Source organism: Lutzomyia longipalpis, chromosome 4, assembly GCF_024334085.1.
Source record: "Lutzomyia longipalpis isolate SR_M1_2022 chromosome 4, ASM2433408v1".
Classification (NCBI taxonomy): Eukaryota; Metazoa; Arthropoda; class Insecta; order Diptera; family Psychodidae; genus Lutzomyia; species Lutzomyia longipalpis.
The window spans coordinates 4627996-4641798 of NC_074710.1; the positions used below are offsets into that span (position 1 = coordinate 4627996).

The 13803-nt window shown below is 39.4% G+C and overlaps 3 protein-coding genes across 8 annotated transcripts in view; all 3 read left to right on the plus strand.

Annotated features, from left to right (window-relative positions):
* The window catches only part of LOC129795542 (histidine-rich glycoprotein-like), a 446033-nt gene that overhangs the window by 69656 nt on the left and 362574 nt on the right, over positions 1 to 13803 (plus strand). The window lies entirely within an intron of this gene.
* Positions 1316 to 12879, plus strand: LOC129794451 (uncharacterized). The gene is made up of 7 exons (XM_055835203.1): positions 1316 to 3004; positions 4266 to 4399; positions 4610 to 4864; positions 10852 to 11001; positions 11310 to 11651; positions 11742 to 11921; positions 12005 to 12879. Exons 1-7 carry the CDS (start codon positions 1495 to 1497, stop codon positions 12824 to 12826), a joined length of 3393 nt encoding a protein of 1130 aa, XP_055691178.1. The 5' UTR covers positions 1316 to 1494; the 3' UTR covers positions 12827 to 12879.
* On the plus strand, positions 5408 to 9905 carry LOC129795477 (uncharacterized). Of its 5 annotated transcripts, XM_055836791.1 has the most exons (4): positions 5408 to 5511; positions 5584 to 5666; positions 5728 to 5799; positions 5883 to 9905. In XM_055836791.1, the coding sequence occupies exon 4, from the start codon at positions 6721 to 6723 to the stop codon at positions 9598 to 9600; it is 2880 nt and encodes a 959-aa protein (XP_055692766.1). In that variant the 5' UTR covers positions 5408 to 5511; positions 5584 to 5666; positions 5728 to 5799; positions 5883 to 6720; the 3' UTR covers positions 9601 to 9905. The 5 variants fall into 5 exon arrangements, with proteins under 5 accessions (XP_055692766.1, XP_055692765.1, XP_055692764.1 ...); XM_055836790.1 differs by having other exon boundaries at positions 5728 to 9905; XM_055836789.1 differs by lacking the exon at positions 5584 to 5666 and having other exon boundaries at positions 5493 to 5511; positions 5667 to 9905.

Below are 13803 nucleotides of genomic sequence, written 5' to 3' on the forward strand. Positions count from 1 at the left end.
ATTGGAAAAGACTTTTTTTGAGAATATCTGAGAATAATTTAATTTTTATTAAAGAATAGTCCTTTTTATAATTTTTGATTATTTTACTTCAATTGTTTGATACAGGAAATTCATTTTACATACTAAATTTTATGTACAGTGTATTAGATGCATTAGATGTATTCTTCTATCCTAAATTCGTCTAAATCCCTTTAGACATTAAACGATTTACAAGTAATATTATCCAAAAATGAACGAGCTTGCGTAGAGCAACATAACTTTATCTAAAGCACATATGCACATATCTATACAAATAGTATATACTTTGTTGGCAAATATTACGGTATAAAATAAATAAAAAATAAATATTTTGGCACTACGTCCCATATTAGGAACAGGGCCGGCCGCCCTATTATGTTGTTGTTCCCCTTGCGGAGAAGTAGTGGGCGGCTTGCGAGATACTACCACGTGTGGGCCATTTTACGGATAGGAGTATATCAATCTCCTGATCCAACCGGTCAACGTGATCTAATTGCACGTTGGCGGATGGGGTGCGTTTGCCGGGTCCTGTATTCGAACCGGCGACCTTTGGATGCGCACTCAAACGCTCTATCCATTGCACCCCAGGCCCACAAATATTACGGTATAATTCGCATAATTTGTTGCTAAGAAATAGTATAACAGAGTATTTAATCTCTGTTTAGAAAAAACAACCAAGTAGGGATAAAATTTTTATCGATATCATTCAGGGCGACCGAAACTTATTTTTTTTTTATATTCATGATGAGAAGTTCTACTTACCTCCTAGCAAATGACAATAATGAGGTCATCTTAAAAATAAGATAAAGAGAAATAATTTTCAGCTCTCCAAAACAAATTCATGATGAAAATTCCACCATCCAATAATGCCAAAAATCTCATAAAACTTTCTCAACCTTGTAAGCCATAAAATTTTAATGAATCAAAGCATAACATTTTCGTTATTATTCTTTATTTAATACTTAAAAATCTCCGATAATATTCTATTAGAGTCTGTCCCTTTGACAAAGATTAAAATTGTAAGCAAAACTATTAAGAATTTCATTGAAGAATTAAAACAGAAAAGTTGTAAAAGTTGTATATAATACAGATATGTAATATGTACAACTTAATGCTCTGTGACAATTAATAAAAAAAAATCATACACATGAGGTGACGTACTTGAGATTTCTTTTAACCATAACATACGATCGTCATAAACTCTAAATTCCAGCTACATACACGATAAGTTGTCTCGTTCAATGAATATCTCCTCAGTTGATCCAAATTTGAATCATTCTACTTTTAGTGTTCGAAGAGTAAAGTTCGGTGAGCAAGTGCTGAGTCGTTCTACTATCTTGGTGTGTAAAATCTTCAACTTCGCTGCAAAAAAACGTGTGATAATAGCCGTGATAAATTTACGTAATAAATCTTGAAAGTTATCGGAGGTGTGATAAGAGCTACGAAACACAAAATAAAATAATTAATTCAGTAGCAATGGATCAGCAGAGTGTTGATGTTGAAGAAATTGTCGTTGATCTTCCTAATTTGGGGAGTTTGAGAGGAACTCAGGGAGTAACTGCTCGGACAAGGAGGAAGTTTTTTCAATTTTTGGGAGTAAAATACGCTGAGGCACCTGTTGGAGAGCTGAGATTCAAGAAACCTGTACACATTGCTCCTTGGACGGGTATTAAGGATGCCACGGAGTATGGAGCAGCATTTCCAAGCATTTCAAACTACGAGAGTATTCCTGATGAGGATAAATTTAATCCTGAACTTGAGGATTGCCTGAGTCTCTGTGTATACTCAGCAGATCTTACAGGAAAGCTCCCTGTAATGGTTTACATTCATGGTGGAAGTTTTAATGAAGGAAATTCAACTCATCATCCACCAAATTATCTCTTGGAAAAGGATATTGTGTTGGTTGTGCCTCAATATCGTCTTGGTCCCATTGGTTTTATGTCCCTAATGACTCAAGAAATTCCTGGAAATGCGGGTATCTTAGATATTTTACTAGCCCTTGAATGGGTACACAATCAAATTGAATTCTTCGGTGGAGATCCTGAAAATGTATCGGCTTTTGGCCAATCGGCAGGAGCTGTAATTATTTCCCATCTCACCTTAAGTCCTCTAGTTAATGAGAATCTCTTTCAACGTGTTATCCTTCAGTCAGGTAGCTCTTTCACACCTTGGGCTACTCATGCTGATGCTGTGGGTGATGCCAGGAAAGCTGCAATTGCATCAGGAAGGTGCACAGAAGACTCTACAATTGAGGAATTTGAACAATGTCTCCTAGAAATGGATGTAAAGTCCCTCTATAAGTATTCAAATGGACTGAGAACTAGACCTGTTCTAGGAGGTCCTTCAGGTGTACTACCCGAAACACCTGATGAGGTTTTCCTTCAAAGTTTAAATCGAAAAGATCTTTCAGTTATGTTGGGAGTGACAAAGAACGATGGAGGATTCCAATTGATGCAATTCTTCGATATTATTGAAGGAACTATTGGATTTTCAGACACAAACTACAATTCCTTCAAATTGCTTCATCTTTTTCTTCAGAAAACCAGAATGATAGATGTTTCAGGGACACTCGCTGGGTTTATTAGCTTAAATCTCTGGGAACCAGATGTTGTAGCCAGGGGGAATTTTTCGGAAATGCTTCCGGGATTCTATGATACAGTAAATACATTTGTGATCAAAGCTCCTGTGTGGAAGTATGCGAAAATGAATGCTTCAGTTAATCCTAAGAATACTTGGCTCTACACCTTTGACTACGAAGGTGAGCACACGAGGCATGGCTACGGTGAGGATACGTCCAAGTATCCCTTTGAAGGTGGAGTAGCGCACTCAGATGACAACATTTATCTCTTCCCCTGGCCCAAAGAGGTAGCAAATCTCAATGAAGAGGATACTAAATTTTCACAGACAGTAGTGGATCTTTGGACATCATTCGCAACAAATGGTGTGCCATCTAGTCCAGAAATTCCTGAATGGCTTCCAATGGAAAGTAAGTATTCATTTCCAAAAGTAATAATATTGATAACTCATTTAATAAAACATTAAATAATTTTATTATTTTCACTCCAAAGACTTTAATAGTGCGAAAATTTTTGTTTTATTTCACATTTCATTAAATTAATTTCTGTACACACTGTATGCAATAGGAATGAAGCCATTCTTTTCAGTAAACTTTTGCTGATAAAGCTGAGTCCAAGCAAAATTAATTTAATTATTTTTAAGCTTCAGACCTTCAAGATTTTCTCTTAAGATGATTTTTCTATATTAAATAATACCTGCAAAAAACACTTACCTAACATTTTTTGTTGCGTTTTTAATGTTTTTCTTCATTTTATTACTTCACACGCTGCATATAGTTTCAATGTCGTCTTATAAAGCAATTTTTCTTTGATACACACCGAGACTAGTTTTTCTCAGAACTAATGAAAATTTGTTATTTTATTTTTAAGCACCACCCTATATTGGACGATTTTACCCTATCTTTTAATGCCTTAAAATGCTTGAACTGAATTAGTGAATATAAAGTAAAAATTAATTCGTTAAAATCAAATAAGATTATTTTGGTGTTTTTCGTTACCTGTGGTGTGCCATTGAGAATTTTTTCCTGAATTGATACAGACCGATTTAGTATTATTTCTATGAAAAAATTATTAATCTTTAAAAAATACTAGGTAATCTTAGAAATTATTAGAGTGAAAACTTTTCATTTGGTCGTTAAAGGGTTAAATCTGCCATCTGCAGTGCTACTTGTACGCATGTGCGAATTTTAGGGAAATGCAGCCTTTTTTCGAATCTCCAACTAACTTGAAAAGATTCGAAAAATTATACCCTAACTTCGTGCTTTAGTTACCTATATTTTAGCACTTACCTGTTTCGATAAATTTAATCTCAAAGAACGCATTGAATTAGAATTGATTTATTTCTCAAATAAATTAGTAGGAAGTTCTTGTCTAAATATTACAGTTTTGGCTCGCATTATTACGTCTATCAATTTTCACTTTCACACGATATTTGTAAAATGAAAATCTTCATTTTAAACACATAAGCCCTAACGGAAAAATTAATTCATTAAATCGAAAACAATTAACGCAAACTACAAAACAACACTTTATCACAAGTTTGTCACAGAATATTAAAGAAAATAATTTTTTACAAACTCCCTAAAGATTTTTTTCACTACAATTCTGCTCAATAAATATAATTTGATGTTAAAAAAAATTATAATCCAATTTCACTGTGCTTCGTTACAGCACCGATTGGACCCTACCTACATCTGAATCATCCCAGCTCCGTTGCTTTTGATTTCCGCGAGGAATTCACAGTGGTGTCAAAGTTAGATAAATCGTCTGAGCTCCAGCAAAGCCAGCAAATCACCCTGGAAGACTGAAAAGCCCGAGAGAAGGAAGTTGCGCCACTTGAGAGATTCCTCATCTAAAATAGGCACGATAAGGAGAAAAAATTCTTTGGTGACTCGTACACATTGCATATTGATAAGAAATGGTCAATTGTTATGAGTTTCAATAAATCATTCACGGAGATAAGAGAGCTATTATTGCCGTATAAAATCCCACAAGCTGGGAGACTTTGCATTTAGTTGGTGTTGAGTTTTCCCTCCAAATTGGTCGTGTTTCTGTTGAGGATGGATTGGAAATTGGCGGTTGTGCTGCTTTACCATCTTCTCGCAGTGGCGGAAGCAAAGCCAGCAGCAGCTGAGACACTAACAATTCGCGTGCCAGGAATGGGACCAATTATTGGGTCTGTGACGCAAACAGCATGGACACAATCTACAATTTATCAGTTCTTAGGCATTAATTATGCCGAATCACCAACAGATGAGCTAAGATTTAAGGTAAGTGCCTCAATATGTGGTGGCAAATTCTTAAAATTTAATTATTTGTTGAATTTTTTTCCAATTTGTGAGTAGTTAGACGAAAATGAGGAAAAACAGAATAATTCACAATTAAGCTGTTGTTCCCGTGCCAGTGAGCACATGAAAATCCCAACAATATTTTCCCTTTAAATTTCTGAAGTAATTTCCCCACATTATAAATTTCATGAAATATTGAATTGTAATCCCCCAAATGAATTGTTATACCAACCGTTGCATTTGAATATCATTGCAACCTCCGCGGCGGAGCCGCATAATGTTCACACATTTTTCTCTCTCGCACCCAAGAGGTGATCTCTTTACTGTTACCCTTCCCGAGCTGATTGTGTGAAAAAGAGCTCCAAATTTGTTAAAGAAAAATTGTAGAATTATCCAATAAAATTAACTCTGTGATTCAAATAAAGTTGGTGGTGGTGACAAAAAGTGCCGTGTTTCACTGGAAATTGGGATCAAGGATCCAGGAGGATCCTACAAGGAGTTGTGGCTATTTTTCTTCCCCCCCACGTGTGGCAACGTGCGACCTTCTGGGGATTTTCCGTGCTCATCTGGCGACTGGGAAATTTTTTGCTCCTCCCTCACCGGACCCTAATCAATGTATCTTTATACAGGTGAGACGTTACCTGGAGCTACGCATTGAGGGTGAAGATTCTTATTCTTTTCTTCTATATTCTCATACAAAGGTGAGCTAAGGGAGTTTGTGCCGAGGGAATCTATGCTGAGTATTAATTCATTTGTCCACTGCTCTACCACATATACTCATTAGGTAACCCACCTACATTTTTGCTCCTCCCTCACCGGACCCTAATCAATGTATCTTTATACAGGTGAGACGTTACCTGGAGCTACGCATTGAGGGTGAAGATTCTTATTCTTTTCTTCTATATTCTCATACAAAGGTGAGCTAAGGGAGTTTGTGCCGAGGGAATCTATGCTGAGTATTAATTCATTTGTCCACTGCTCTACCACATATACTCATTAGGTAACCCACCTACATTTTTGGTCGTCTTCGATCCGGGAAACTCAGCGCTACATTTTTGATCGACAAAGATCCGGTACGTTGAGAACTCCATTGCCTGCGTAGCGTAGAACCAGTGGCCATTCCCATCTCTTGCGGTGTTGCATCCGAGCATCCAAGATGAGTCTGATTGAACGTGAAGGAATCATCAAGGCACTCTCCAAGACGGAATCCTTCGTCAGTGGCTTATCGTCTGCAGATACGGCCTACCTTGACCGTAAAGTCCTCCAAATGCAAATCCATCAGGTCAACAACCTCCAAGCAAAGTTCGAGAGCGTGCAAGATGACATCATCAGCCACAAGACTGGCAAAGGGAAAGACCATGAAGCGTCTTTCAAGCACTCAGTCTTGATGCGCTGCGCCAAAATCATCCAAGATACGACTCACTTGTTGACGTTCTACCCAAAGGAGGAACCCTGTACAGACACTTCGCCTTCTGGAACCCTCTGTAGCCTCATGAGGGAGATGATTCAGCAGAACAACCAGTTCCTCGCCAAGCTCAACGCAACCGCAAGTACAACCACTCCTATTGATAGTCGCTCCTTAAGACTCCCTCAAATTGAATTGCCCAAATTTTCCGGTGAATATTGTGAGTGGATTCCTTTCAAAAACCGATTCAATTCCTGCATTGCCAATATCCCCAATTTATCAAAAGTCCAGAAGCTTGATTACCTGAAAGCTTCCCTAAGTGGAGATGCCGCCTCTACAATTGGTTATCTCCCTACCACCGAAAACAATTTTGATGTAGCTTGGGAACTCTTAAGAAATCGGTTTGAAATAAATTCTGAAACCATCGCTGGGCATGGTCGTAACCCTTGCGACATGCCATCCGTCTCCCCCTCTGATCCAAGTCAGCGATGCATCAATGCCACTCATACAGCCACCACATCTGCGAAATCCAATTCGCGCTCACATCCTTCCGCTGGCAATTCATCCAAGGAATATGCCAATGATTTTCACACAACAGCGGCAGCATCTAAATGCCAGTGCTGCGATCAATTCCCTCATCCACTGTACAAGTGCCCCCAATTTCTTGCACAGAATCCGGATGAGAAATATGAGACAGTCAAGACACTCAACCTGTGTAGAAACTGTCTCGCTCCACATCTTACTCGCTTGTACCTACCGCAAGTGTCGCAGGTGCCAAGGCCGGCACAACCTACTCCTACATGATAAGTTCGTGGGTGAGTCTGCTGCCAACCCGCCGGCTCAGATACCAACGCCTTCGGCTATCATTCCTCCGTCTGTTGCCCATCAGCCTGCGCCAACTCCTGGTGTGCCAGCACCAAACCACTCTTCGGCCCTTTCCGCGTCCGCCGTGTCCGAACGCACTCTCCAACCTGGCCCAAGAGTATCCTGTGCCACAGCCATGGTGGATGAGCTCACTGTTAGCGGGGAGAAGATTTCTTGCCGTGCTCTCCTTGACAGTGGAGCCCAAGTCTGCATCATGACGTCCAATTTGCTCCAGAAAGTGAAGCTTCCGAAATCCCCTTCGGAAATCTCTGTTGTGGGCATAGGCAACCAGGCGAACTCAGTGAAACACAAAATCACTGCTACTATATCCTCACAAAGAAACAATGTTTCCCACTCATTCAACTGCAACATACTTCCGGAAATCTCAGGCAACATTCCAACTTGGGATGTGGATACCAATACAATGCATCCACCACTGCACTTCCCCTTTGATGATCCAGATCGGAATGTTTCTCGTCCTGTCGATTTGAACATCTGCAGTGAATCGTATCGGGCCAATTGGGTGTCCGACATTTTCTATCTGGGCTCCAGTCTTCCACCCCTCCGGGAGATTTTCCACGGCTATGTGATCGTAGATGAGCACAAACCTCCTCCACAGGTCCAGGATGTTCATCACGTCAGTAGCACTCCAATCCTAGAAGAAATGTTGTGCACATCCGGGGAGCTTGAAGAACCACCGGATGAGGCTTCCGTTATGAACCAGCAGTTGCAATCCGATGCTCACTTCTCCAGAACCTACCAGAGGTTTGTTGTGAGAAGATTCAATGTGAGATTGCCCGTCAGGTACCAACCTGACCCTCTGAAGGTTTTCTGTCCACAATCCGTGCGACAATTTCTGGCACTGGAGCGCCAGGTGAACAAAAAGCCTCCCTTCAACATACTGTACGTCGAAGTGATGAGACACCGTGTGAAGAAGAAATGGCTATGGTCAGTTTCTTTACCAGATTCCAAGATTCTCAGCTACTTCATGTCTCACCAGGGGATGATGACCGAATCCAGCACAACTACTGAGTTGAGAATGATGCCCAACGTCTCTGCAAAATTATCTTCTGACTACAGTTTGAGTGACCTAACTCCAATAGGTCCCATGGTCTTCCCTGACCACGCCGTCACCTTTCTGAGGTTCCGCCTCCATTTACATTCAAAGACGGCAGACATCTTGAAGATGGATCCCGAAGACTACAATTTCCATCGACTGATGTGGCAATCCTTCGTAGAGGACACACTTCGAGACCGCTATATTCCCAAGGCCTGTTGTGAGGTAGCATCGCCGCTACATGTGATCTTACGTGCACTCGTTCAACTATTTGATGGCCACAACGCTGAAGTCCCATTAGCTTCCAGCATAGTGCGATTCCTCTTATATGTTGACGACACCACTCCAACCACATTCAGTCTCAATGGGGATTCCATCATGAACCATTTGAACTTCCAAACTTCCGTGTATGCTTACATGGAGATACACTCGAGGAGAACTTTGGCTCCTGCCATTGCCCAACTCTTCAATCCCTACAGCCTGATAGGCTCCTTCATCATAGAAGCTTCAGTCATGCTTCAATGTTTGCACCAACTCATATTCGAATGGGATGAATACTTATCCAGGAAAATCCTTCACCACTGGAACACTTTTGCCAAAGGACTACCAGTCGTCCAATTCATCTCCATTCTCCTGTGGATTTATTTCCTCCATCAATTATCTCGCATTGTGCCTCATGTCTTTGGTGGTACAACCAGAAGTATTTCATCAGGAGACACTCTACGTGGGATTCATCTTCCTTTAGAATCTCACAAAGTGATTGCCTTCAATCACATCCGAACCTCCATTTGTATTGAACAACTGCATCATGTGGAAATAGACCAAATTTCTGCCGAGTCGATTTCCCGGGGAGTTTCGCCATCTGATCCTCAACGCAACAATCTCTGGTGGAAAAATCCAGAGTGGCTTCAGCATCCTGGAAATCAACAGACTGCTCCATCCATTCATTCAAAAGCGCTCCATTGCTTCATCACAGTGTTGAACCAATTGGAGGACAAATTTAAAGGGTTTATTTACAACCACTGTTCATTGTTCAAAATTCCCAAACCGGTTCTCCAATGTTTACATTTTTTCAATGCGAGATCAAATTCCCAATCCACACATGGTGCCGCTATCGTAGTAGATGCGATAAAAGCCCAAAGCTTCTCCCCATTCACCAAACAATATGGTCCCGTTAGAAGTGGAGATATGTTCATCAGTGCCACCATCCCATTCACAACCCATGATCCATTCAAATATCTCCAACCCAAATTCAATCCACCTTATCATGAGGACCATCACAATATCCTTCAAGGACATAAAGGATTCTCCCGTAGGATCGCATATAGTTCTGGCAAGGATGCATCATGGATACACCATGCCAGCCCGGGGAGAATGTTCCCGTGCCAGTGAGCACATGAAAATCCCAACAATATTTTCCCTTTAAATTTCTGAAGTAATTTCCCCACATTATAAATTTCATGAAATATTGAATTGTAATCCCCCAAATGAATTGTTATACCAACCGTTGCATTTGAATATCATTGCAACCTCCGCGGCGGAGCCGCATAATGTTCACACATTTTTCTCTCTCGCACCCAAGAGGTGATCTCTTTACTGTTACCCTTCCCGAGCTGATTGTGTGAAAAAGAGCTCCAAATTTGTTAAAGAAAAATTGTAGAATTATCCAATAAAATTAACTCTGTGATTCAAATAAAGTTGGTGGTGGTGACAAAAAGTGCCGTGTTTCACTGGAAATTGGGATCAAGGATCCAGGAGGATCCTACAAGGAGTTGTGGCTATTTTTCTTCCCCCCCACGTGTGGCAACGTGCGACCTTCTGGGGATTTTCCGTGCTCATCTGGCGACTGGGAAATTTTTTGCTCCTCCCTCACCGGACCCTAATCAATGTATCTTTATACAGGTGAGACGTTACCTGGAGCTACGCATTGAGGGTGAAGATTCTTATTCTTTTCTTCTATATTCTCATACAAAGGTGAGCTAAGGGAGTTTGTGCCGAGGGAATCTATGCTGAGTATTAATTCATTTGTCCACTGCTCTACCACATATACTCATTAGGTAACCCACCTACAGCTGTTTTTCCTCATTTTCGTCTGAATGCTAACCGATCAGAAAAAATCTTAACAACAAGCAAGAGTTGTTAATTTCTCAACATCAACTTTAATTTTTTGATTAATGAAAAATAGAAAATAACATCAAATGAATTTTTAAAAAAAATCAATTTTACAATTTATCGACCTAATTAAATCTTTACGAAAAATTGTGAAAACCTTTGCCATTTTTGGAAATTATAATTTCTAGAAGAAAACTTGAGCGATTTATTTAAGTTTTTGTAATGGAGAGACTTATCACAGCTAAGTTTAAAACGTTTAATTTTTAGTAAATTGATCATTTATAAGAGAGGGAAGGAAATTGCTATTTTCTCTCATTCTTTTGTATGCAAAATATTCAGCTTCATTGGCCTACATCCTAAGTATGCTAACGTGTTTAGGATTATAGCTACAGCAAATAGGTATTTTCCCTAAATTTTCTTAAAATTCAATAAAGTTTTCTCAAGTTTACATAACGTTTTTCAGCTTTATCTAATTTTTCCTCAAAGATTGAAAAATTGTAAAAAAAAATATATTTTTTTAATAATTAACAGCTTCCAGTACCCAAAGCACCTTGGACAGACCTTAGAGATACAACACAGCCTCCCAAACCATGTCCTGGGTTACCTATATTGCTTGAGGATCCAGAAGATATAGCGCCTGATGTTGAAGATTGTATCTCCTTGTCCGTCTACACACGAAATGTAAGTAAAGAGCCATGGGCTTAGTCTGTTTTCCGGAAAGATTTTCAATTTTAATCATGTTTATGAATAAAAGATTTTTTTTTAATTAAAAAAATCAAACAATTAAAAAATTATTCGTTAAAATAGCTTTGATTATAAGAATGGAATTCACAACTAAGACAGGCATAACTTTCTTAAATTAAGTTAAAGAAATCTTAAGTTTTTCTTATGAAAACTTTAATTTGACTTGAGAAACTTAATTCTGTCTTACTAATAAATTTCACACTGAGACTAATTAAAGAATTTCCACTAACTCAAATAAATTCTAGCTTTCCGTGGCTAATCCTGTTATGGTCTACATTCACGGTGGAGCTTTTTTCATGGGAGCAGCTTATCAGCATCCACCGCAGTATCTTCTTGAGAAGGACATTGTTCTAGTTGTACCACAGTACCGTCTTGGTCCTTTTGGTTTCCTTTCGATGAAAAGTGAAAATCTCCCCGGAAATGCAGCCATTTTTGACGTTATTCTTGCTCTTAAGTGGATTCAGGAGCACATTAGAGCCTTTGGGGGTGATCCAACGCGAGTTACCCTTGTTGGACAATCTGCTGGAGCTGCTCTGGTTAATGTCTTAGCCTACAGTCCAATTGTTGAAGAACATTTATATCAGCAGGTAAAACAGAGAAGCCTAATGGAAATATTAAACAACTAATTAGGGCTTCAAACTAATTTATTTAAACTCTTTATCTTCTTTAATTCCAAGGTTATTCTTCAATCTGGTGGTTCGATGGGAACATGGGTATGGGATGATAATCCCGAGAGAAATACAAGAGAGATTGCATTTAAGGCTGGTTGCAATTACAACTCAACCGATGCAGAACTCGAAGACTGCCTTATACACATGGATGTATATCGATTGATGTTTGCCTTCAGTAATCACGTGGTTAGTTAGCTTCCTTGCAATTTTTTCTTGAAGAATCTTCAAGAATTAAATAGCTTTGATTAAGACAAAATTGATTCCGACAGAATGCTGGAACACCTAATGGTCAAAATCAAATTGGAGGACACAGAGTAACAATTGGTGGACCTTCAAACTTCCTCCCAGCTAATCCTTTTGATATCATGAGCAGTGGTGGAGGACGGAGGAATCTTAGAATGATGGCAGGAGCAACAAAGAATGAAGGAACGTTCTCCCTAATTGGTGTCTACGATGGCATTAATTCAACAATTGGTTTCAATAATCTGCAATTCAACAGATTCCGCCTGATTGACGTAGTTAACAGATTCATGGGAATTTCAGACACAACAGGCACACTAAATGGTTTCCTATCGAAGAGCCTGTGGACGCCATCGCAGATGAATAGTGGGGAATTCTTAGATCTCATTGATGGGCTCGTTGATCTCTGTGGTGTTTCCATAATCAAAGGCCCCGTACTTAGGGCTGCACAGGGGAATGCTTTCTTCAACCCAAATGAAACTTGGCTGTATAGTTTTGATTACATGGGGGAGCACACGAGATTCGGATACGGAGCAGACACATCAGTATATCCCTTTGAAGGTGGTGTAACGCATTCCAATGACAACATCTACCTCTTCCCATGGCCAGAAGATGTGGCAACGCTCAATGAGGAAGATACGCAATTTAGCATGAAAATGGTGGAGCTCTGGACATCATTTGTGAGGAATGGAGTACCGTCTTCTGAGGGAGTTGTCGAATGGCCACCAATGACCAATGTTACCGGACCCTATTTACACATTGATGCGGTTTCTCACATTGGGCAGGATTACCATGATGAGTACTCGGTAACGGCAAGAGAAGGAATTCCAAGTAGATTGAATATTGTTTAAGAAATTTGCAAGAAAAACATTTTCTTATTCCTAAATAAAAATATTTGTTAAATCATCAATTTTTTTGCTTTACATTCCAAGAACTTCAGTTGAATCCGTAAAGAATTTATTTTCCTAACTAATAAACTTTTTATTATTGTACCAACTTTTTTTTTCTTTCGCTTTCTTTAGTTCAACAATGACTTAAATGAAGGACTAACTATAAGAATATTTTAATTACCAAACAATAAATAAATAAATAAAAAAAAATGAAATGATCTAGAAAATACCTGAAAATATTTAAACTGTACTGAAATTTACTTTTTTAATGAAACAATCATAGGTAAAGAATACTAAATATTTTTATAGATTTTTCATAACTCCTTTTGTTATTATCTGAAAGAAAATCTGTAAATGATGTCTCCTCACAGTTTAAAAATTCGTGAGAGTGTAAATTTGAGGTGTATGAATAGAAAATTACAGGTTGTCACCTCCACTGGAGACACTGGGCTGGCAAATCCGCCCCGTATTGTGGCACAGTGTGTTCCAATTGAAACACAAGCAGAGATTTAGTGTGTGAAAATGAATTGATTTGTGCAATTTCACACAACACACAGCAATTGAAAGCAAATGACCATTGAATGGGAGCTCTTCGCAATTTTTGGGTTGTCTCCCAGAGTCACCCCGTGGTCCTGGGTACACTCTGTAATTATTATTCGCCAAGGAGGGTGCTCGCAATCGCATCAAAAAAGGGGTTAAGCATGCAACATTCAGCAATGAATCTGCGTAGAATGAATGGAATGCGAATATTTTCTTCTTAGAGGTGCGCCACGGAGTCTCTAACTTTTTCACCTCACACACACGGACTTCCTGCCAGGACAACCCAATGCACTGGGTTTCCATTGAACGTGTCATAGATTATAGGTTTGCGATTATACCGTACCCCCTCCCTGTACAATAGGCCACATGAGAGGACTCTCCTTGCGTACCAAAAATAC